At 37.1% G+C, this 26,247-nt stretch overlaps 2 protein-coding genes across 2 annotated transcripts in view; one reads left to right on the forward strand and one right to left on the reverse strand.

The window, feature by feature from the left end:
- Window positions 1–26,247, forward strand: part of TBPL1 (TATA-box binding protein like 1) — a 37,135-nt gene that overhangs the window by 6,952 nt on the left and 3,936 nt on the right. Inside the window, exons 2-4 of the mRNA NM_001252259.1 lie at window positions 21,518–21,696; window positions 24,048–24,130; window positions 24,291–24,354. Of these exons, the coding sequence (NP_001239188.1) occupies window positions 21,562–21,696; window positions 24,048–24,130; window positions 24,291–24,354 (282 nt within the window). The 5' untranslated portion in view covers window positions 21,518–21,561. The remainder of the gene's footprint in view (window positions 1–21,517; window positions 21,697–24,047; window positions 24,131–24,290; window positions 24,355–26,247) is intronic.
- Window positions 3,238–26,247, reverse strand: part of SLC2A12 (solute carrier family 2 member 12) — an 83,922-nt gene continuing 60,912 nt past the window's right edge. The window contains exon 5 of the mRNA XM_038526058.1: window positions 3,238–4,547. Coding sequence (XP_038381986.1) covers window positions 4,514–4,547 — 34 coding nt within the window. The 3' untranslated portion in view covers window positions 3,238–4,513. The remainder of the gene's footprint in view (window positions 4,548–26,247) is intronic.

Below are 26,247 nucleotides of genomic sequence, written 5' to 3' on the forward strand. Positions count from 1 at the left end.
GATGGGAATTTGGTTTTTGACCTGGTCAACATTCATAGAGCCCATTATCATTTGAACCTCAGCTAAGATTCATGGTAAACCTGAAGCTTTTATGGAACAAGAACCACCCCATTCTTTTTCATTTATCAGGTTACTTTTGTTGAGCAATAAAGCCTTTTTTTTTCTTACTAGCTTATGGCTACAGTGAGCTTCTTGGCTATCTCCAATTATTTGTATGCATGTGTAACCTAGTGAAGTTGTAATGAGCATCCTTTAATTGCTCATGAGTTGACTAAATCCCAGGATTTCTGCTGGTGGCAGAGTAGGGTAGATGTGGGAAGCACAACCATTTTGAAGGCATAGTCACCAATTCATTAGACTTTCCTCAGCATGAACTTGGTATGCTAATCTCAAAGGTGCACTAGATTTCTTAACCCAATTCTCTACTCCTTTTTTTTTGGTGGTGATGGGGGACCTAGAGTAAGGTATGTGACACAGCTCAACAGTTTATAACTGATAAAAAAAAGCCATGTGATATTACTTTTATCATCCTCTTAGCAGCATGTTGCTAATATAAATATTTAGTATAGCAGAGGAAACCTTTGGCTGGCCAGTGATCTTGAAAATCTGCTTTAGTGCCTACATAGTACACTACTGCTTGGATAATTGTTTTATTTGTGTGTCCATTAAGAATGTGTGCCTTTTACATTACTCTTTCTAGGCTTTTGCCTTTTACATTACTCTTTCTAGGCTTTCTGTTTGGGGCCTGTTAAATTGGAAGAGTTTCAAATGTCTGAAGCTACATTCTTAATTTGTCTTCTTATATTCTCATTCTCACTTCATAAAGAGAGGCATGGTGGCTTTATCATTTATACCCATCCAATTGGATGATTGATATGCTGAAAGTAACTGACTGTTAGCTAGTGTATGACCAATTGTCATGGAATGAATTTAGGATGTGGATGAATTAGGACCCTTGGGGTTAAAATGGAGAACGTAACTCTTAGGAGAAAGAGATGGGAATATATACATCAAAAGTGCTGAGGATTTGTGTGTATTTTTAATTAAAATAATTCTTTCCTTACATCAAAATCATGTTTATTTGTTTCTTTTTGTTGTTGCTGTTTTTTATTTATTTATTTTATTTATTTTTATTTTTTTAATTTATTTTTTATTGGTTTTCAATTTACTAACATACAGAATAACCCCCAGTGCCCGTCACCCATTCACTCCCACCCCCCGCCCTCCTCCCCTTCTACCACCCCTAGTTCGTTTCCCAGAGTTAGCAGTCTTTATGTTCTGTCTCCCTTTCTGATATTTCCCACACATTTCTTCTCCCTTCCCTTATATTCCCTTTCACTATTATTTATATTCCCCAAATGAATGAGAACATATAATGTTTGTCCTTCTCCGACTGACTTACTTCACTCAGCTCTTTTTTTTTTTTTTTTTTTAAGATTCTATTTATTTATTCATGAGAGACATAGAGAGAGGCAGAGACACAGGCAGAGGGAGAAGCAGGCTCCACGCAGGGAGCCCGATGTGGGACTTGATCCCGGGACTCCAGGATCGCTCCCTGGGCCAAAGGCAGGCGCCAAACCGCTGAGCCACCCAGGGATCCCCATGTTTCTGTATTTGTAAAAGCAGTTGCTTTTACACAATTGCCCTTCAGGATTTGGGGGTCTGAACTGAAACCATTCATAATTTGTTAGGTGTATGAATACTAAGCAAAATGTACCAGCAAATTAAATAAGGATATAATGGGATACTGCCAGAGAACTTGAGTGGCTTGGTGCTACTAAGATTTTTATTTGTTACAGTGAAAAATGTCTACCCTTCCTATTTATTCCTTAGCCTTACAGTTCTCTTTTAGTTGCTCTTGTTCATTTAAGTTAGCAACTATTTATTGAGTTGATGACCAAGTGCCAGCTAAGCCAAATTCTAAAGACACATTTGTATCCAACAGTTCTCTTCAAGAAGTGCAGTGCCTATGGTCTAGCACACAGTTCTGATGGAGACAGTACTTTTGCAGTGCCCTCTGCTGAGAATCCCTTTCTCATTTTTCCTGACTGGCTCCTTATCCTGCAAGATCTCATATTAATAATTTGTCATCTCCGAGGAAGTTAAGAGGCCTGCTTGCATCATTCCCCCTAGAGTTTCTCTTGTCATCTTATTTCCTTTATAATATAGATCACGTTCTCTAATTGTTTTAATTGCGTGTCCGTTTGTTGTCAGATTTTACAGTTGCCAGGAGGCTTCCTTACCTGACTGTTTTGTTCTGAGCTCTATTCCAGGGCCTAGCCACAGTAGGATAGGATATTCAGTGAACCCAATTATGGATAAGAGTCTGTTAGTTGAAGCAGGGAGGAAAGGGCATCCTGGGCCAATACAAAATTAGAAAATGGTCTGGTGTTGTAGGAGAAATGGTAAAAAGTGGAGATTGTTAAGTTGTGGAAGTGAAAGATTAGGTTACAAAAGGTAAATTGGAGACTTGGAACTCACTGCATTCCAGGCCAAGCAAGCTAGATTCTATTTTGTCTGTGCAAGAGAGCCAAGAGACTTTTCTTTAAGCAGGGTGTGGCACAAGTAGGAAGATAATTCTGGGAGCTTATTTGGTAGATGGACTAGACTGTGGAGACTACAAGCAAAGTTCCATTAGAAGGCCATAGCCATAAGAACATGTGAAAGCCTGAAATAAAATACCAGTGCTCTGGATGCAGAAAGGAAGCTACATGAAAAGTTAACTGGGTATAAGAGAAAAAGAAGAGCCGAAAGAATGATTCTGAAATCTTTGACTCAGGTGTCTGAGTGTTGGAGGGTGGTTCCATTAACTGAAATGAAGAATTAAGAGACCACAAGTATTTCAGAGGGGATTGATAAATTTTGGATATGTTGGCTTAATTTAATGAATATGCCAAACAGCTAGTTAAGAATATAGGATTGATGTAGGTGCCATAAACTCATAGATAGCACATTAAAACCTGGGAAGCTTAAAAAAGGATTTTTGGCAGTGGTTTATAACCTTTAGAGATCTTAAACTCATTGAAGATCTAAAAAAAAGAAAAAGAAAAAAAGAAAGAAAGGAAGGAAGGAAGGAAAGGAAGGGAGGGAGGGAGGGAGGGAGGGAGGGGAAGGAATAATGATCGAACGGCCCATGAGCCCATGACTACTTAAGACTCCTGACCCCAAAAGAACTCCACCACGAATCCCAAAGAAAAAAGAACAAGAAAGAAAGAAAGAAAGAAAGAAAGAAAATGGCCTCAGATATGCATCCAAATCTGTGTGTATACAATTTCAAGGGGTTCCTCACCTCTGGAACCTATTACTGAGCTTTTCAGGAATTGTCATGGATTTCAGTTAAGAACCTCCAAGTTAAGGAGCAGATGGAAGTATTTGAGATGGGAGGAGAACATAGGAAATTTGCCTCAGAAGCCAAAAAATAGGGGGTGCATGAGGAAAAGTTTTGAGAATCAGGAGTGCCCAGGGCTTTATCTTCTGGAGAGGTTTAGTAGGAGGGAGTTTCAACTGTGACATCAGATTCAGCCGTGAGCCACTCATTCATAAACACCTCATACCATGCAGAGAACAAGGCAGGTTGTGAAGGCTTCATGCATGAATCAACTTAAGGAAACAATGCATGGTAAACAGAGTGCAGAAGTCTTGATGTTCTCTAATGATAAACAAGCCTGATATGAGAATAGAGCCCATTTTAAGGACCTGCTAAAAGGGAAATTCCATTATTTTGATGACCTTTTGTGACGTTTCGGCCCAGTGGCTCTCAACTGGCTGCCCATTAGAAACAGCTTAGAGATGTTTTTAAAAATTAGGACCCTACAAAGGTTAGTTAATCAATATCTCTGGGGGTGAGGCTTTTTGTAGTTTTTATTTGGTTTATCTTTTTCTTAATAGTTAAGAACTAGTGTTCCAGTTAGAAAACTTCTTTATCACTCTTGTTTTATGTTCCGTGTAAGAATCCTTTCTTTTACTTGTATATTATCTAATTACTCAGCTTACTATTGTGCTATTTAAAGTATTTTTAGACTTTCTAACAGGCCTTAATTTCCAGTTTAAGAAATGTTATGGCTTTCTTCTACTCTTTAGGCACGTTCTCCATACTTACTGTTTTTGAGTGACATAGCCCTTAGTCAATTAAAAACCTGACAGTTCTGAGTAAAATAAATTCTTAATGGTGCTTACATGTGGAGAGAGTATTCATTCTGTAATCCTGTTTGCTTTTATTTAAGGATATTACTTTTTTACTAAATAGTAAAAATTATTTTTTACCTAGAAGAATTTGAACTCTGTATACTATTTTCCAGCTAGCTAGCTTATTTCATAATTCTGCCTTTGTTTTCTTAAAATGGCAGTCATGCATGGCATAGACCTTAAAACGGGTTGTCTGCACTCGAGCACACATTTTATATGAAGTGTAAACCTGTAAAAGCAGCTGAAAGGAAACTGTCAAAATAGAAAATTTCACATGTTGTGTTTTCATCTTGCCGTGCTTTCTCTTGATTAAATTCTTGATGAGCTGTCAGTGTTCAAGTTTGAGTCTTGCATTCACATCCCTGAAAAAAAATCAGAATTCAGAGAAGTTTGAACTTTATGCATGCCAATGACACCAACCAGAAGTTGAAAGAGGGGTTATTTGATTTGTTTTGTCTTAGCCACCTAGGGAATTAACATGTATACGTAGAAAATAATAATCTTTTTAAAAGTACATGGCTTTTATTAGCTTATTATCAACTAATGGATTAATTAGTCTCAGAAATTGTGGCTACTTATGGGTAAGTTAGGACAAATAACAAAATTCTTTATAAAGTGATAACAGTTTTTGAAATGATAACCCATAATATGGAAAAATATAGACACAAGACCTGCTGGAGAAAACTGATTCCTTAGAAGTGCAATGAAATGAACATAATAAATTTATACTTTAAGTGAAATGAACATGATAAACAGTTCTGTTGCAATTTAATTTCTGATTGTCACTTTTCCGTCTGCCTGTGTTTGCCCATACCTAGCTAAGTTAGCAAAATACACATTTTGTAATATGTAATAGCCTTGGTCAGATTGTTTTTCCCTCTCTCTTCCTGTTCTTCTCCCCAATCTCTGCCCCTCCCCCCAAAAAAACCCTCACACAATCAATACTTGGTTTGAAATGGTTTTATTATTGGGGATTTTTTTAAATTTATTTATTTTAAAGATGTTATTTATTTATTCATGATAGACATAGAGAGAGAGAGAGGCAGAGACACAGGGAGAGGGAGAAGCAGGCTCCATGCCGGGAGCCTGACACGGGACTTGATCCCGGGACTCCAGGATCACGCCCTGGGCCAAAGGCAGGCAGGCGCCAAACCGCTGAGCCATCCAGGGATCCCCTATTGGGGATTTTTTAAAAGTCACTGTTAAATTTATTTTTTAAATATTAATTTTACTTACTAGATAAACAAAATTATATTCTTTATTTTTACTCCTTGCTTTTACACTTGAAGGAACATGATCTGTTGTGTTCCCCAGCTTGAGGACCACAACAAATAATTGGAAATCCTTTCCATTTTTGAACATTTCTCTATTCCTGGGAGATGAAGCAAGGAGATTGGAATTGTAGCGATGGGAATAGCTAAATATATAATGCTTGCCATGTGCAAGTGTTTTGCATAAAATGTCAACTTTTGCAACACTCTGTAATAGGTACTATTACCTGCCTTGTTTTATAGATCAGGACATTAAGGCACAGAGGCATTAAATAACTTACCCAGTGTCACACGACTGGTAAATGGTATTTACCAGTCTGGATTTAACCCAGGTGATCTACTCCAGAGTCTGAACTCTTAAACTTTAGTGTGTCTGTGTGTGTGTACTGCTTTTTGATCTCAAGCTAACAGTTAAGCTCTTGCAGACATTTTATTGAATATGTTTAGTGTCTTGGGAACTATGCTAAGGCTTGGGTATAAAAATAAGTAAGATTTGATATGAGTCTGTGGAATCTATTGTCTAGCAGGGAGACAAACATGAAATTTCACTGTAGTGTGAAAAAATGCTGTGATAGTGGTTTGCATAGCAACCTGGTAATGGGACTCAGAGTAGGGATACCTTGGCTCGGTCTTAGGGATCAGATTTCTTAGTTCCTTTGATTTCTTATTTTACCCATCATGGTTTTAATTACCTTTTATAGTAGGGTTTTCAGATTTTCACTTCTAATCTATACCAGCCTATACTGAGTGACAGAATCTTATCTGATTTTTTGCTCTGGACCTCCCTTTCGGTGTCTCACAGGCTCCTTCAACATTTCTCCAGAGAATCCTTACCCCTCCTTCATGTCCCATCTCCTCTGCAACCTGCTTTCCCTCTGGTGTTTCTCTCACAGTAAATAGTATCTAAGGCCACAAACCTAGAGTCATCCTTCATCTCCCATTTCGTCTTCCTCATATCAGCCACAAATATCACCTTCTGTCTACTTCTTTTCATCTTCATCCACCCTGGTCTCCACTGCTGTCCTCTCTCACAGGACTGCTCTACTAGACCCTGACCAAGTTTCCTGCCCATTCTTAACATCCAGTCCATTCTCCCATTACAGAAGTACCAGTGATATATTTTTAAAAAGTAAATACTTCATGTCATTTCTTGCTTCACTTTTACTTCCCCATTACTCTTGGGATGAATGTGAAGATCCTTAATACAGCCTGGAAGACATAATTTGACCCTTTCCTGCATGTCCAGCCTGGTCTTGTGCCACTCTTTCCCCTCAAGCCATGCTGGCCCTTCTTCATGTATGAATAGTTCGTACTCTTAACTCACCTCAGAGCTGAGAATACCTGCCGTTCCCTCTACCAGGTCTTGTTCATTGCTGGATTCCTGTACCCTCGTAGAAGGCCTAATGCTTAGATTTCCAGTTCATTGTTACAGAATTGATTAAATGAAGGTGATGCTGAGCTATAGAACAAATAGGAATGAGCCAGGTGAATAATTTTAGCAGAAGGAATAGTATAAGCAGGCAAAGGTTAATATTCTTTAACATATAAAAGCTTGTATAAATCAGTAAGAAATCTCAGAAGGCAAATGAACAAAGGATCTGAGACAATTAACATAGAGTAAATATGAGGAGTAATATTTTACAAGTTCACCCTCATTAGTATTTAAGGAAGTTCGCCCTCACCAGTTAATTCAATATTACTTTTTCTTATAACTCACATTGTCAAAGACTTTTACAAAATACTTTGTTGACTAAATGCCAGCATATACACATGATGCAAACTTGTTTAAGATGCAGATAAATAGAAAGATTCAGCAGCCTAGAAACATGTGCCTACATGAGCATAGGAAAAAAAAAATTAGTTTATCACTGTGATAGGACTATGGATGACTTTTTCTTTGAGTATTTTTTATGCAATCAGAAAATGACATGCTCTCTGCTTAAAAATCATGCATTAAGACCATTTGTTTAAAATACTAAGAAATCTATACAATTCATTCCTGGGTAGCTTAGTCATTTAAGTGTCAGACTCGTGATTTTGGCTCAGGTCATGAACTCATGGATCCTGACCTCAAGCCCTGTGTACAGCTCCACGCTCAGCGAAGAGTCTGCTTGGATTCTGTCCCTCTGCCCTGCCTCCTGCTCATGTGCACTTTCTCCCTCTCTCAAATAAGTCTTAAAAAGAAAAAAAAAAGAAATCTATCCAAAATAAATTTTTCTTTTACTTAGTAAGGAATTGATACCCCCAATTTCTAATCTCTTGAGTCTGATTCCCTAGATTTCATTTGTATTCAGTAAAATATACTTTTTCTCTTGTTATCCACAATAATACATTAGTTAATGTTAGCACTGGCTAATATGGCATTACTTTAATCGAGATATTGTGATTTGTGAGGTGTTCATTCATTTCTCAAAACAATCATGTGACAAGTAAACAATGTGCGCATTTTACAAATAAGTGTGGGAATAGTTCAGAGCTAGCCTACTGTCACATAGCTTCCATTAGGATCCAAGTTCTCTTACTTTATAGGTAGGTTTTAGTACATAATGAAATAGTGAAATTCGTAAGTAGGCTGCTATTTAAACATTAAATATGAAATAGATACTGAATTATATATTTTTTAAAGATGTATTTGTTTTAGAGACTGCAAGCATGAGCAAGAGGGGCAGAAGGAGAGGGGGAGAGAATCCACATGGAGTGCGGAGCCCAACTTGGGGCTCAATCTCACGACCCTATGGCCTTAGCTAAAACCATAGGTTGGATGCCTAACTGACTGAGCCACCCAGGCACCCCAGATTATGTATTCTTATATCACAAAATACTTTATTTTTTTAACTGGAACTTTTTCACGAGAGTATACACCATTGACATATCTTTTACTAAGCACTCCTTCAGAAATTCAGCATCATTTAAATTTTCCTCCGCTATCTTTTAGGCACCGATACAAATATTTTTACTGACTGAAGCATAAAAATTCTTCCTTTCTATTTTTTTTAAATAGGTATTTGCTGACAAAGCCCCAGTTGTTATTAATTAATTTCCATGAAAAACAGTATTTTTATTGTTTTCTTAATACAGATTTAAAAAATTACAACAGTTCGTTTTGATGCAAGTTATTTACATGAATGCTATCTGCGTACCACTCTTCAGAACTGGTATTTAGCCTGAGTCGTAGATAGTAGGCAGAGGCAAAAGTAATGAAGGTACTTTAACATTCTGTTTAACCTAATGTGATAACAGTTTTGTATATCAAATACTTTTGCTTGATAATTAAGTATTTGTTAAATGTTTTATATAATAGGGGTAGCATAATATATGATCCTTTCTTTTGGAAAATAAAAGCGTTTTTGAGGCCAGGCCTGTTAGTAAAATTTTCTTCCTGTGGCTAGAACACAAAAATGCCAACCCTAGGGATGGGCCCCTAAAGAGCTAAGGAAGAGCTCTTGTGCCATGCACTAAAATGTCTTCATGAAGGAAGGTCACGCTGCCACACGAGTTAAAGGTTTGTGGTTTGAGTTGTGTGCCTGTACCTTTGCCCCTTAGTGCTGGTGTCTTCCTTTACTGCCTGCCCCTTTGAACACAAATGCATGTTGAAGGGAAAATGGGAAGTTGAGAATTGGGATATTACTTAAAGATTTTATTTATTCATGAGAGACACACAGAGAGAGGCAGAGACACAACACAAGGAGAGGGAGGAGAAGCAGGCTCCATGGAAGGAGCCCGATGTGGAACTTGATCCTGGGACTCCGGGATCACCCCCTGAGCCAAAGGCAAACACTAAATCACTGAGCCACCCAGGCGTCCCTAGCTCTAGAATTGAAGTCAAAATTTAGCATATCATTCCTAAGCTTATCTATAGCATGTCTTCATCTAAGATGTTAGAATCTGGTATTTTAGAATTAGATGGGATCTTCGGAACCATCTAGTCTCATCTTCCACTAGAATGAAAGACTCATTCCATAACATTGCTAATTGCCGTTGGTTTATTCTCTAACCCCGCCTCCTCTTTTTTTGATACTTTTCTTCCTTGGAGCAACTGCTTTACAGGTACTTGTTTATTGGTGTGGTTTCGTGAGATCTGCTTCCATGTGACTTTAACTGGTTTGCAGTATCCTTTTTATTCAGATATTTGAGAACAACTGCTCTCTTTTCTTTCCTGTGCTAAATGTCCTGAGACTTTCCTCACACTCTATTTTTGTATCTCATGCCATTCGACTTTCCTCTGGATATTTGGTTATCATTGCCCTCTTTAAATGATGTTAGGATATTCTAGATGTGTCAGTTACAAAGAAGGCTACTACTTCTTTGCTCTGGTCACTCCTATCTAGCCTAGGTTTTGTTTGTTTTTTTAAGTAATTGCAGTTTCATGTCTTAGTATGATCTAGTGTGAAGTAAAGTCTTTTTCTTAAACATTCTTTAAAGGTGTTACGGATGGGGATCCCTGGGTGGCTCAGGGGTTTAGCGCCTGCCTTTGGCCCAGGGCATGATCCTGGAGTCCCAGGATCGAGTCCCGCGTCGGGCTCCCAGTATGGAGCCTGCTTTTCCCTCTGCCTGTGTCTCTGCCTCTCTCTCTGTCTCTGTCTATCATGAGTGAATAAATCTTTTTTTTTTTTTTAAAAAGGTGTTAATGGAAATTTTCAGATAATTATAGAGAGAATATATAACAAGTATCTGTATACCTATCACCTAGTTTTAATAGTTGTTAAGAGATGAAACAGTAACATGACATTTTTTGGTTTTACAATACAATTATATCTGCTATTCTGTATCTCAGAGTAGGTCATCCCAATTGCATATTGTCTCCATAACCACTCTATCATTGCATGTAACAAAATGAACAGTAATTCCCCAGTATTATCTGTCACTCAGATAGGTACTGATTTCCTTCAAAATTCTGCTTGCAGCTGGTTTGTTCAAACCAGGATTCAGTCACAAACCATGACAAACAGTTTTGTTTATCTTAATAAACAAAACAAAACGTGGGCTTTAAAATTTGTCAATGTTACATTTTATTATATTGATTTTGTCTCTCTGGGGTAGCCCAGGAATTGACAAACTTTTTTTTTAAAGGATCAGACAGTAACTCTTTTAGACTTGAGGGTATGTGGTCTTTGTCACAACTGCTCAGCTGCTCACATAGTCATTAGGTAAATACTTGAGAATGGCATGTTCCATTAAAACTTTTTTTTAACGGGATCCCTGGATGGCTCAGTGATTTAGCACCTGCCTTCAGCCCAGGGCATGGTCCTAGAGTCCCGGGATCGAGTCCCACATCAGGTTCCCTGTGGGGAGCCTGCTTATCTCTCTGGATGTGTCTCTGCCTCTCTCTCTCCGTATTTCTCATGAATAAATAAATGAATTCTTTTAAAAAACAACAACAACAACTTTTTTTTTTTTTTTTTTTTTTCACAAAATAGCCACTGGCCCATTGGCCATAGTTTGCTGACCCTTGCCTAACCTGTTGTGATCTCCTTTTTTTTCTGTCTGTTAATGTGGACTTCTCAGATTTTGTGTCAGTTCATTAAATAATACTATTTGATTATAAAATGCAATTACCTGTGAATCCATCAAATAGTAATAGCTACCATTTAATGAACACATGCTAAATGCTATGTACTAGACATAAATAACCTATTTAATCTTTAAAAGTACCTTAGGAGGTACAGTGATGCCACCAATTTCCAGAAGAGAAAATTAAGAAGTAAGTTTTCTTCTATACTATTAAATAGATGTGAAAGAACAGCAAAAAAAAACCACCATTTTTTAAAAGGCAAAACGTTAGCTTGGTCACAGACGTGCGTGGAGGGACTATGTAATCTGTTGAAATCTGGACACAGAGACACAGAACGTCTACTTCCTAACGTGCTGTTTTGAGAGCTTTTTAAATAATATAAGATTACTTGGATAGCATGTCTTGCTTGTAGAAAAGAACAATTTCCAGGAGACCATGAGGGTTCGTGTTATTTATAAATTGGTCTGTATTCAGTCTCCCCCTACTTCTGCCATTTCTCAAATCATGGGTGGTAATTTGGTGGTTAAAGCATTAGAGGCCCCTCCCTCAGTATCCTCAGATGCAACTTGAATACACTTAAAGTAGCTAGATTCTACTTTTTTCTCAGGTTTATTTAGTTTTGTTCTTTTGGCTTTTTACAGGATTTTAGGGGTATTTTTGCCTTGTTTTTAGGACACTGTTTATTTTACCCTTTTCAGTTTAAATATCTTTTCCGGCATGGAAAATATAAAATGTAGTACAGGCATAACCAGTTTTATTGCACTTCACAGATACTGTGTTTTTGGCAATGGAAGGTTTGTGACAACTCTGCACCAAGCAAATCTATTGGCACCATCTTTCCCGTACTTTGATAAGTCTCTCAGTTTTCCAGACTTGTTTATTACCCTCTTTTGTTATGGTGATCTTTGATGTTACTCTCTAAGTGTTTTGGGGGCACCATGAAATGTACCCTTGTAAGATGGCAGACCTAATCAAGAAATAACGTGCGTATCTGCTGCACCAACTGGTCATTCCCCTGTCTCTCTCCTTGCACCCCCCTATTCCCTGAGACACAACAGTATTGAAATTTGGCCAGTTCATAACCCTACAGAGACCTGTAAGTGCTCAAGTGAAGGGAAGAATTACATAGCTCTCACTTTAAATCAAAGCCAGATATGATTATGCTTAGTGAGAAAGGCATGTCAAAAGATGAGATAGGCCAAAAGCTAGTTAGGTCTCTTGTGTCGTTAAGCCAAGTAGTGGATGCAAAGGAAAAGTTCTTGAAGGAAATTAAGAGTACTACTCTGGTGAACACAATAATGTGCTGTATTGCTGATATGGAGAAAATTCTAGGGGTCTGGATAGAAGATCAAACCAGCCACCAGATTCCCTTAAGCCAAAGCCTAATTCAGAGCAAGGCCCTAACTCTCGCCAAATCTGTGAAGGTTGAAAGAGGAGAGGAAGCCGCAGAAGAAAGTTTGAAGCTAGCAGAGGTTAGTTCATGAGGTTTAAGGCAAGAAGCCGTTTCTATAACAAAAGTGTACGATGAAGCAGCAGGTGCTACTATAGAAGCGGCAGTGAGTTCTCCAGAAGGTCTGGCTAAGATCATTCATGAAGCTGGCTACACTAAACAGCAGATTTTAGATATAGACAAAACAGCTTTAGTTTGAAGGAAATGCTATCTAAAGCTTTCATAGCTAGAGAGGAGAAGTCAACGCTTGGCTTCAGAGGTTAGGCTCTTCAGTTAGGAGTGAATGCAGCTGGTGACTTGCAGTTGAAGCCAGTGCTTATTTACCATTCAGAAAGCCCTAGGGCCTTTAAGAATTACTCTATGTCTGTCTACTCTGCCTGTGTTCCATAAATGGAACAACAGAGCTTAGATGACAGCACATCTGTTCGCAACTTGACTTAGTATTTTGAAGAACTTTTGAAGAACCAGAAAAAAAAAAAAAAAGATCCTTTTCAAAATACTACTGCTCACTGACAAGGCACCTGGTCACCCAAGAGCTCTGATGGGGATGTGCAGCGAGATTAATGTTCTTTTCATGCCTGTTAACACAACAGTCTTTCTGCAGCCCATGGATCAAGGAGTCATTTTGACTTTCAAGTGTTATTATTTAAGAAATACATTTCCATAAAGCTAGAGCTGCCACAGATAGTGATTCCTTTGATGGATCTGGAAAAAATACATTGAAAACCTTCCAGAGGGATCCCTGGGTGGCGCAGTAATTTAGCGCCTGCCTTTGGCCCAGGGCGCGATCCTGGAGACCCAGGATCGAATCCCACGTCGGGCTCCCGGTGCATGGAGCCTGCTTCTCCCTCTGCCTGTGTCTCTGCCTCTTTCTCTCTCTCTCTCTGTGTGTGACTATCATAAATAAATAAAAATTATTAAAAAAAAAAAAAGAAAAAGAAAACCTTCCAGAAAAGATTCACCATTCTAGATACCATTAAGAACATTTTTTTAAAAGATTTTATTTATTTATTCATGAGAGACACACACAGAGAGAGAGAGAGAGAGGCACACTGGCAGAGGAAGAAGCAGGCTCCATGCAGGGAGGGAGCCCGACATGGGACTCGATCCGGGGACTCCTGGATCATGCCCTGGGCCGAAGGTAGATGCTCAATCCCTGAGCCACCCAGGCGTCCCATTAAGAACATTTGTAATTGGGGGGGGGGGGGGAGAGCTCAAAATATCCACATTAACAGGAGTTTAGAAGGAGTTGGACTTCAGCCCTCATGGATGACTTTAAGGGATCAAGACTTCAGTGGAGTAAGTGACTGCAGGTGCAATAGAAGAAACAAGAGAACTAGAATTAGAAGTGCAGCCTGAGGGTGTGACTGAATTCTGCAATGTCATGATAAAATTTGAATGCGTGAGGAGTTGCTTCTTAAGGGATAAGCAAAAGCATTTTTTGAGATGAAATCTACTTTGGTGAAGATTGTTGAAGGGACAACAAAGGATTTAGAATGTTACATATACTTAGTTGATAAAGCAGTAGACTTAGTGGATTGAGAGGATTGACTCCCAATTTTGAAAGTTCTAATGGTGGCTCAATGCTGTCAGAGAGCATCACATGCTATAGAGAAATTGTTCATGAAAGGAAGATCCAATCCATCCAGCAAATTTTATTGTTGTCGTATTTTAAGAAATTGCCACAGCCTCCAACCTTCAGCAGCCACCACCTAGTGAGTCAGTAATCATCAACATCCAGGCAAGACCCTCCCCTAATAAAAAGATGGACTTGCTCAAAGCTCAAATGATGGTTAGCATTTTTTAGCAATAACATACTTTTTAAATAAGGTATATAAATTGATTTTTTTTAGACATAATGCTATTGCACACTTAACAGACTACAATATGGTGTCATGCAACTTCTATATGTACTGAGAAACTACACAATTCATTTGACTTGCTTTATTGAGTTACTTGCTTTACTGTGGTGGTCTGGAACCAAACCTGTAGTCTTCGATGTACTTTGTCTTAAAAGCCAGGAGGTGGCAGTGTTTTCCGAGTAATTCTTTTAAGGTTGCAGTTTGTGCTGATTGTTGAAAGTAATGTTTTTGAATACCATTAGAAAGTCAAAGATCCTAAAACACACGTGTTCTTGTCCCTAAAATCATTGAGTGAGGAAGAAGCTGCTTCAGCTTCTGTGATGCACTTTTTTCTAGGACTATCTAAAAATTTTTATTGAGATTCAGTTGACATGTAACATTATGTTTCAGGTTATACAACTTGATTCAATATATGTATGAGTTGCGAAATAATCACACCACCACAGTGTGGTTAACATCCATCACCACACATAGTTACAATTTTTTTTTCTTGTGATGAGACCTTTTAAGATCTCTTTTATCAGCTTTCAAATATAGGATAGAGTAATATTAACTAGTCACCAGACTAGACTGTACATTACATCCACAGGACTTATTTTTTTTTATAATTGCAAGTTTGTACTTTTGACCACAATTATAATTGCATTTAATAAAAAGCTAAAAATAGGACATTTCTTGAAGTTAGGACAGGTGCAGTTTTGATCTTTGCTTTTTGTTAGAAGAAAATATTTGACAACTCATACTAGGCATTTACTTGAGGTACAGGACAAAACGCCTGATTAAACCATGCCTTAATGTTAGGCCTTGGGCAGTGAGAAAGTTATTGATAATTATATTGAAATCAAAATAGAATTAACTTTATTTTTCTTGTAATAAGTCTAATATATATATTGTTTTACTACAGTGTACAAAAAAATTGAAGAAAATTATTTAATTTTCCTGTATGAAAAAACTATTGGAATGTTTTACATTTCAAAAATTTGAGTTGTATTTTTCTTTGCATTTCTACCATGTTTTCTTTTTAAGGTTTTGTTTCTACTTTTATTATTTTCTTCCTTATGTATTATGGCTGTTATTTAATTGATTTCTTGGTTCAAATGCTTAAGTCATTTGTATTTCCATGCTTCTTATTTTCCAGTAGTTGTATTTCTTTCTTGCTTTTAACCTTTTCTTTAGTTGAAGTATAATTAACATATACAATATTATATTAGTTTGAAGTGTACAGTATAGTGATTCCCCATGTATATGCATTACAACGTGCTTATGATAAATGTAATTACCATCTCTCACCATACAAAGTTACTGCAGTATTTTTGACTAATATTCCCTGTGCTGTACTTCTAATCCCAGTGAATTATTTATTTTATAACTGGAAATTTATACCTCTTAATTTCCTTGTATGTCACCCATCCCCACACCCATCTTCCCCTCTGACAACTACCAGCTTCTTCTCTGTGTTTTAGTCTCTGCTTTTGTTGTTGGTGTTTGTTTTGTTTTTTAGATTCCACATATAAGTGAAATTTTTGAATAATTTCACACAACATAATACCTTCAAGATCTATCCATGTTGTCGCAAATGGCAAGATTTCGTTCAATATAGCCGAGAAGTATTCCATTATGTATACATATACATTTTTTAAATCCATTCACTCATTGATGTGTGATCACTTAAATTGTATCCACATCTTGGCTATTGTAAAGAATACTGTGATTAACATGGGGGTGCATATATCTTTTCGATTTAATGTTTTCCTTTTCTTCAGATGAATATCCAAAAGCAGAATGGCTGGATCATATGTTATTTCTGTGTTTAATTTTTTGAGGAAACTCCATACTGTTTTCCATAGCACCTATCCCACTTTACTACCAGCAGTGCACAAAGGTTCCCTTTTCTCCACATCCTCACCAGCATTTGTTATTTTTTGTCTTTTTGTTGCCAACCATTCTAACACATGTGCAGTGATGTCCCATTGTGGTTTTGATTTGCGTTTCCCTGATGATTAGTGACATTGAGTATCTTTTCATGTGCTTGTTGACCATCTGTATGTCTTTTTTGGAAAAATGTCTCTTCAGTTCCTCTACTCATTTTTTTTTAATTAATTTATTTATTTATTCATGAGAAACACAGAGAAGCAGAGACACAGGCAGAGGGAGAAGCAGACTCCCTGCAGGAAGCCCAATGTGGGACTCGATCCCGGAACTCCGGGATCACAACCTGAGACAAAGGCAGATGGTCAACCGCTGAGCCACCCAGGTGTCCCTCCTCTACCCATTTTTTAATTAGATTGTGGTTTTTGCTATTGAATTATAGGAGTTCTTTATATTTTTTGGATATTTACCTCTTACTGGGTATATATGATTTGCAACTGTTTTCTCCCATTCAGTAGGTTACCTTTTCATTTTGTTTGCTGTGCAAAAGCTTTTTAGGTTGATGTATCTCTCATTTGTTTGTTTTTGCTTTTGTTACCTTTGCTTTTAAAATTAGACCCAAAACTCAGGGGAGCCTGGGTGGCTCAGTTGGTTAAGTGTCTGACTTCGGCTCAGGTCATGATCTCAGGGTCCTACGATGGAGCCCTAGTCTGGGTATGGCTCCTTGTTCAGTGCAGATCCTGCTGCTTCTTTGCCTTCTGCTCCCTGCCCCCACCCCCACCCCCATGAGTGCTGTCTCTCTCTCCCTCTCTCAAATAAATAAATATCTTAAAAAAAAATAGTTAGATCCAAGAATTCACTGCAAAGATTGGTATCAAGGAACTTATCACCTGCTTTTTTTTCTAGTTTTCTAGTTTTAGGTTTTACATCTCTAACCCATTTTGAGTTAATTTTTGTGCATAGTATAAGATAGTATAGGTTCATTCTTTTGAATGTAGCTATCCAATTTTCCTAGCTCCATTTGCTGAAGAGACTGTCTTTTCCTCAATGTATATTTTTGCCTCCTTTTTCATAAATCAATTGACTGTATAAGCATGGGTTTTATTTCTGAGTTATATTCTGTTTTATTAATCTCTGTGCCAGTTTTTATGCCAATACCATACTGTTTTGATTATTCTAGCTTTGTAATATAGTTTGAAACCAAGTCCAGCTTTGTTCTTTCTCAAGATTGCTTTTATGGTTCCATACAAATTTTAGAATGTTTTGTTCTATATCTGTGAAAAAATACCCTTGGAATTTTTATAGAGATTGCATTGAATCTGTAGATTGCTCTGGGGTGGTATGGATGTTTTAGCAATATTAATTCTTTTAATCTACTAGTATGCTGTATCCATGTATTTGTTTTCAGTTTCTCTTATCAATGTCTTACAGTTTTCAGTGTATAGGTCTTTCACCTTCTTGTTTAAATTTATTCCTGGGTATTTTATTCTTTCTGATGCAATTGTAAAGTGAGTTTTTAAAGTTTCTCTTTCTGGGATCCCTGGGTGGCGCAGCGGTTTGGCGCCTGCCTTTGGCCCAGGGCGCGATCCTGGAGACCCGGGATCGAATCCCACGTCGGGCTCCCGGTGCATGGAGCCTGCTTCTCCCTCTGCCTATGTCTCTGCCTCTCTTTCTCTCTCTGTGACTATCATAAATAAATAAAACTTAAAAAAAAAAAAAAAAAGAATGTGCTTTAAAGTTTCTCTTTCTGATAGTTGTTAATATATAGAAACAGAACAGATTTTATATATTGATTTTGTACCTTGCAACTTTACTGAATTCATTTATCAGTTAAAGCTGTTTTGGTGGAGTCTTTAGTGTTTTCTATATATAAAATCATGTCCACAGAAAGTGACAATTTTGCTTTTTTCCTTTCCAATTTGGATGCATTTTCTTTTTCTTGCCTAATTGTTCTGGCTAGGATTTCCAATACTATGTTGAATATAAGTGGTGAGAGTGGGCATCCTTTTCCTGGTCTTAGAGGAAAAACTTTCAACTGTTCACCATTCAATATGATGTTAACTGTGGGGTGAATCTTTGTTAATATCCAGCACTGCTCTCTTACAGGATAGACAAATTAATTGCAAGTAGGGTTTTTTTGTTTGTTTGTAATCTTTCAAAAATGTGTAATCTTTCATGTAGGATGCCTCTTTCTTTTTTAAATACTGACTTCATATTTTATCCTTGATCTAAAACCTATGAGAGCAATAGTATTAAAGCTGCTTGCCAGATTATATTCATGTAAAACATGAACATTGAGTAACTTAAGATGAACTATGTTTTTAGAGTTGCTTAAACTCTGGATTAATTTCAAGGCTTTGCATTCACCAAGATTTGCTTTACACCTACTCTCTTGACTTATTTTTACCCTATATATTGCCCTTGTATTCTCCCCTTAATTTGTTTTAACCTGTTTGATGAAAAGAAAAATCTATGTGAAACAGTAAATTTGACATAGTTTCTCTTTAGGTAGTGCTTTCTGTAGCCTATCCCATGGAATGTGTAGCCATTAAGATTAGATTTAGTGACATATAACAAAAATCCAACATGTGAGGGCCTTGAGATGGAAATTGATCTTTCTCTCACATTCATCAAGTCTGGCATTAGGAAGTGCAGGGATAAGGAGTTTCACTCTACTGGGAATTCAGGCTTCTGTTTTCCTGTTCCACTATCTTTATCACATAGTCTAATGATCCCAAATGGCTACTTGAGCTCCAACTTTTACATCCAACTCCAGACATTAAGAGTGAAAAAGGGTGGAAAGGCCAAAGGGGTCTTTGCTGGCCTAGCTTGGTCACTCTAAGCAGTCGTTTCTTCCCAAAAGACATAAAACCATTCATTTTACATTAACCATGATGGGACCATGTGGCCTCTTGGCTGTACCTATTCCAGGGAGCCTTAAAAGTATATGTCATATTTTAGTCCTCCCACAGTGTACCCAGCTAGATTCTCTTGGGTTCTGTTCATTGTGAAGGAAGGGTGGAATGGATGTTGAGGTAAGCAACTAAAAGCCTCTTTACATTATTTCACAGTTTCTATAGGAACATAGGAAACCTGGTGAGGTCTAGGTTATTACCCAGATACTCTACCCTAGTATCTATTATTACTAGAGTAATAGAGTAGTAGAGTATCTGGGTAATAATATAATCATGGAAAGTGATACTAAGGTATCGCTACTCTGCCTTTTGATTTAAACTTGTTTGATCTATATTAATTGTCATTTTTGTGTTATTATTACCAGATATATGTGCTAAGTACTTTTGATACGTTCTATATAACCCCCACAATACTTTCTGGTAAGGTACTATATTCCATGCCACAGATGAGAAGACTGAGGCCCAGACATAGTACATAACTTGTCAGGTTTTAATAACTGATAAGTGGTGAGTCAGATACTGATCCCACTTTTAAGATCAGTATTGATAACTGCCTCAGTCCTCTTTGTTAATCTGTGTACCCATATTTTTATCCATTGTTATCCCTGCCCCACTCCTTGTACATAAAAATTATTTGAGGTTGCTCAGACGTACACAACAACAAAATAAGCAGATTGAAGGGAATATAAATGTGAGAAAACTTGATGAACCTGAGATACAAGGAGTACACAGAGCTGAATGCTCCTTCATCCTAGAGAGGTGCTAGAAGGCTTGGTCTGACTTGTGTTCTATCAGATACTAAAAGACAAGAAAACAAGCTTGAATTTTCTTTATTGAAACTCTTGGCATCTTCTTTTTTTTTTCATTCTTTTTTAAATTTTATTTTATTTATTCATGACAGACACAGAGAGAGAGGCAGAGACACAGGCAGAGGGAAAAGCAGGCTCCCTGTGGGCACCCTGATGTGGGACTTGATCCTGGGACCCCAGGATCAGGCCCTGGGCCAAAGGCAGACACTAAATCGCTGAGCCACCCAGGTGTCTCATCATCTTCATTATTTTAATCGAATAATAATTTGAATCTTTATAAAGAATATTAGTTTTTCATATTGCTGCTTCACGGAATCTTAAAAGTCATTACAATGGTATTATTACTGTTTTCCGGTTTTTTCTGTGGGTTAAATAAGCTGAATTACTGTTACTTGTTTTTTAAGAAGTTGAAACCTAGGGACACCTGGGTAGGTAGCTCAGTCCATTGAGCTTTGGCCTCTTGGTTTTGGCTTGAGTCATGATCTCAAGGTTGTGAGGTCAAGCCTCACATCAATTTTGTGCTGGGCATGGAGTCTACTTGAGATTCTTTCCCTCTCTCTCTGCCCTTCCCCCCACTTACACTCTTTTTCTTACTCTCTTTTAATAAATAAATAAAATCTATAAAAATGGAAACCTAGTCAAAGATATTTTTTTTAGCTGGATATGGGTCATATGCTTACTAAAAACTAGGACTCATTTTTGTTTGTTTTTAGAAATGCTCGTATCACAGTTTTGAAAGGTATATTTTAGAAGACTGTGATCTTGACAAAAATGATGTTGGGCTCTTGGCCAGAGCTCCTTGAAGACAAAAAAGATTTTGTCTGAATTCATTTTTTTCTCTGGTGTCCTCAGTGACTCACTCGATAAGTGAATAATGAATGAATGGCTAGTAAATGAGAAAAACCTGTTAACAATTATTCTAATAATATAATTAATATTTCTGCTCCTTTAAATAAGTAAGCCAGCTATCCAAAGTAGAGGAAAAATAGGTTATCTTTCCTTTAGCCCTTTAGCCCCGGCACATTGTATGAGGTGGATTATTATACCATGAATGACTGGACATCAGGACCACAAAGTCCAGCCCTTGAACTTGGTGTATTTCGAGAATTGCCATAACTGTGATATGCCTGAAACATAGTGGTTGCAAAGGCAAGTAGCACGAGATAAGTCTGGTAAATTCCTGGGGTGTAAAAGTTACTTATTATAAGGAATAAAAATTAGGACCAGCTTTTGAAAGATTTTATATGATGTGTTTGTTATCTTTTTAAAAGTAACTTTTTAGGGATCCCTGGGTGGCGCAGCGGTTTGGCGCCTGCCTTTGGCCCAGGGCGCGATCCTGGAGACCCGGGATCGAATCCCACGTCGGGCTCCCGGTGCATGGAGCCTGCTTCTCCCTCTGCCTCTCTCTCTCTCTCTCTCTCTCTCTCTCTCTCTGTGACTATCATAAATAAATAAAAATTAAAAAAAAAATTAAAAAAAAAATAAATAAAAGTAACTTTTTAAATGGGAAACAGAAGGGACATGATTTGGTTGGAGTGACCTTTGAAAAATAATGTAATTCATTTCTTATATTTTAATTTTCAAGACTTTGTGAAAAACAAATTAACAGAATATTTAATTACTTTATTTTGTTTTATTTCTTAGGATGTGATCTTCGTGGTGGGAAGCTAAGTTTTTAAACTACCCCAATGGATGCAGACAGTGATGTTGCATTGGACATTCTAATTACAAATGTAGTCTGTGTTTTTAGAACAAGATGCCATTTGAACTTAAGGAAGATTGCTTTGGAAGGAGCAAATGTAATTTATAAACGTGATGTTGGAGTAAGTATCTAAATTTTGGTATGTGTGCCACATAGACTAATTTTATTGTCCTGTGAATCATATTCTAAAATACATTCACTATACTGCTAGTTTATAAGCACCTTCCCATGTGCCAGCAGTACTGAATATAACATTGAGCCCTGGAGAGTGGCCCCTCCTCCCCTAAGTGTCCACTTTTGGATGTTCTCGATCTCCAAGTCTTAGCAAAGAACTCACAGGCTACTAGAATTTGATTGTTCTCCCAATTTCTTTTAAATGAAGAAGGGGACATTTATATGTAGTGCATACTTACACAAATATAATTTTTTAGGGGTACCTAGGTGGCACAGTCGGGTAAGTGTCAGACTCTTGGTTTTAGCTCAGGTTGTAATCTCAGGGTCATGTATGTGATTGAGCCGCACATCAGGCTCTCCTCTCAGCTCAGTCTGCTTAAGTTTCTCTCTCCCTCTCCATCCTCTCTTTCCCCTCTCACTTTCTCTCAAATAAATCTTAAATATATATATATTTTTTTCAGTTACATGAATGATATATGATATGAATGATGCCCTTATATGTTGTAATTTTTGTATTATATTTAGCCAAAATAGTAGGTATTCTTTAGTAACAAATAGCTGAAAATAATATGGTTCATATCATAACCTAGCTAGATACTTTAAATTTCAGTTTTTGTTAGACCTGTAATATTTAAAATGAAAGCATGGATAGCTTGCTTTTAAGCTTACTGAGATTAACATTACAAATGACAATGTGTGTTTATCAGCTTTTATAAACCAAATGATGTTGAGATATATATCTGATACATTTATTATGAAAATTATGGAGGTATATGAAGGCTCTAAGCTCTAAAAATTATGTGCCAGTATACCTCAGTGAATTATCATTAGCTCTTATACTAGAAACTAAGTTAAGGTTAATTCAACTAAAAATTGCAGTGACTCACAATTAAGGATTTTCAAGTTCATCAGTGATGCTGTCATCACCTAAACAAAGGAATAAATATGTCTGCTAAGAAGTTTAGAGAGTAAAATGCCCAATACTATGTTGGAACTTGAGCATGCCATGTGACAGGAAAGACATTTTTTGTAGAGGGGTTGATTGAGAAAGCTGTGTTGATCAATAAGGTGGTGGTGAAAGAATTAAATGCAGAACAAACTCAGTTTAGTGTTTCTCAGCTACTTGTGTATGAAATTTTATAATATCGTTTAGTTCAAGTTTAATTTGACTCTGGTAAATTTTATCCTTCCAGACCTAATAGCTTTTTAGTTTGATAATATGATATGTTACAAAGAAAGGGTGAAACTCAGAAAGTAACAAGGAGAAATTTCCAATTCATGTATATGTTACAGTATTCAATAAATATTTCTCTCTTACACATAATGGCTATATAATATTTTCAAAAATGAAAAATCGCAATGCAAATTTAATTTCACATTATTCTCTTGGACCTTAGTCCTTGACTGATTTATGTTCACTCTGTAGATAATTTCATTCAAACCCACAGCCTTAAATGCATTTCATATCTAAGGAATCCAACATTTCTCCTGTGTTCAAGATTTGTATATTGAACTTAAGTATGTAGTAGGCATCTCAACTGTAAGATACAATATAGTGCTGAGTACCATGAAGCAGAATAAAGCAGTATAGGAGATGATGAGCAATGAAGGGATGGGTGCTTTGGTGGAGTGGTCAGGGAAGTCTAGCTGACATCTGATGAGAGACTTGAATGAAAGTGAGAATATTGAGGAAGAATATTCCAGATGAAGTTAATAACAATTACTGCAAAATTCCCAAGGCATGAATAGGTTCAGCATGCTTAAGGATCCATGCAAATTGCAAATTCCAGTTATGTGTCCCGAGAGGAATGAGAGCTGAAGTTTCCATACTTGAAGTGCATTGATTTCAAATATATAGTAAGAGATTTGTACAGACCTTGTATTTTTAATTAATGTTCTTTTGAATTAATACATTCTTTGTGTTCAAGTATGATACTTGATTTCAGAATGGATGATTTGGAGAACAATTATTTCAGTCTTGGGTAAGCTTTGAGTAGTAAAACTTTTATTAAAATGGCCACATACAGGAACGCCTGGGTGGCTCCAGTGGTTGAGTGTCTGCCTTCGGCTCAGGGTGTGATCCTGGAGTCCTGGGATTGAGTCCCACGTCGGGCTCCCTGCATGGAGCCTGCTTCTCCCTCTGCATGTGTCTCTGCCTCCCTTTCTGTGTCTCTCATGAATAAATAAATAAAATATTTTTTAAAATAAAATGGCCACATAGAGTAGAGCCATAAGTGAAAATTAACACTTAGTATGTAACCATGGTTTTTTTGTTTCTGTTTTTGTTTTTTATTGCAGAAAGTATTAATGAAGCTTAGAAAACCTAGAATTACAGCTACAATTTGGTCCTCAGGAAAAATTATTTGCACTGGAGCAACAAGGTAAATTTTACTTGGATTTTTTATTTTAATTTTTAAATTTTTCCTTTATGGAAAGGACATTTTTCTAGACTTAAAATTATATGTACAGTTTGTCATGTTTGTCAGTATAAAATTTATTTCTTGTGTGACTGATAATCTTTTTCTTTCCTTAAAACCATAGTGAAGAAGAAGCTAAATTTGGTGCCAGACGTTTAGCTCGCAGCCTGCAGAAATTAGGTTTTCAGGTAACATTTTAAAAAACATCCAAACTGTAAATATTAAAGGATTTAATTTGTAAAGTTAAATTTTTTAATGTAATAGACTAAAGAAATCACACAGATACTCTTCTCATGATTGGCCTTTTTCTTACTGTCCTTCAGTACAAAAATTTCATAGTAAGCTCTCACCCATGTGTGTACTTGTAAATGATCCTGGCTTTTTCACTAACCCCTTCCTCATTGAGAGACTTGTTGCCTTACAAGTGAACTGCCTCTTCAACTCTTTAGGTTGTTCACTTCTCACCAAAAAAAATCTCATTTTTGATCATCTCAAGAGTGGTATGTTGGGATGATGAGTAGGGTGTAGGGCCCTATGTTTAAAAAGTTAAAGCGTATTTGTTTTTATTTATAGATAGGTATCACATAAATTATAAAGAAGAGAAAAGATATTAAAATGGAACTTGCAGGGACACCTGGGTGGCTCAGCAGTTGAGTGTCTGCCTTTGGCTTAGGGCGTGATCCCAGGGTCCTGGAATCCAGTCCCACATCAGGCTTCCTACATGGAGCCTGCTTCTCCCTCTGCCTGTGTCTCTCTCTCTCTCTGTCTCTCATGAATAAGTAAATAAAATCTTAAAAAAAAAAAAAAAAAAAGAATGGAACTTGCATAGATGTATGCATTGTACGGCTAAGAGTAAACAGTGTTCCTACATATTATGGTTAGTGAGAACATTACCATTATAACAGGGAATTGTAATTATTTAAAAATATGCAGAATTTATATAATCTGTGCTTTAGAAATAACTGTACATGATGTTGTAAGTTGAAAAGAATTGACATGAATAACTAATACCAACTACACACCTGTGTATAAGAACTCAGGAAAGGCTGTATTCTGTAAAATCAATCATAATGTATTTAAAATGACATAAATCCGGGACGCCTGGGTGGATCAGTGGTTGAGCATATGCCTTTGGCTCAGGGCATGATCCCGCCCTTGGGGAGCCTGCTTCTCCCTCTGCCTGTGTCTCTGCCTCTCCGTTTGTGTCTCTCAGGAATAAATAAAATCTTTAAAAAAATAAAATGACATAAATCCAAAACAAAATGCACATCATATGAAAAGGGACATTTATAAGATTGGTTTCCTGTGTCAAATCTGTGGTTTAGTCCACAAAAAGTAGACACTGGGTGGTGGGCTCTCACATGTAAAATGATACTCTTTGGCAGAGTATCAAGTCTGGCAGGTTAAGTTTATCAAGTATAATTTTATGGAGGCATAAATTTAAGTAAAAGTTAGTACATATTATGGACTTGTTATGTCACTTGCAAATGATGAGTAAATGAAAGAAAGGTAAAGATGAGCTGTGAGCCCCAAAGAGGTGGGCCCAAGCTGTGTGAAATTTGAATGAGTAGTGGTGGAAAGTTGAGTTTCTTTCTGACCTCTTCAGTCTTCATTGAGGTGGAACATGCTAGAAAGGCCTGGAAGTGCTGGTTGCTGCATGAGGAAAGAGGCGGTACTGAGAGTCTTGACTGATGGTGCTGCCACTTGAGACAGTTTTGTGACATTCATCAACTGCCTTATGCAAGTACTCTGCTGGAGAACTGTAGTTTGGGGACATTTCAAAACCTAAGATACAACCATTCAAGTTATTGGTAGGAGTGACTGAAGTAAGTTCCTTCTCAGCCTTGGAGCTTCTTGTCTTAGCATAACATTAGAAATGTTGAAAAAAATCCCAGTTACAAACACAGTCTTCTCACTCTGTCCCCCCAAAAGAAAACAAGCATCTCACTAAACTCACAGAAATATCATTTTATTCTATTGCATATAAGAAAATGTCTGACCTTGGAGCTCAGTGTATGCTCATTATTTATTGACTTTTAAGTGACCGCTTTTCCATTTTGACTCTTGAGAAGAACTCTGCT

This window comes from Canis lupus, chromosome 1 (genome assembly GCF_011100685.1).
Source record: "Canis lupus familiaris isolate Mischka breed German Shepherd chromosome 1, alternate assembly UU_Cfam_GSD_1.0, whole genome shotgun sequence".
Lineage (NCBI taxonomy): Eukaryota > Metazoa > Chordata > Mammalia > Carnivora > Canidae > Canis > Canis lupus.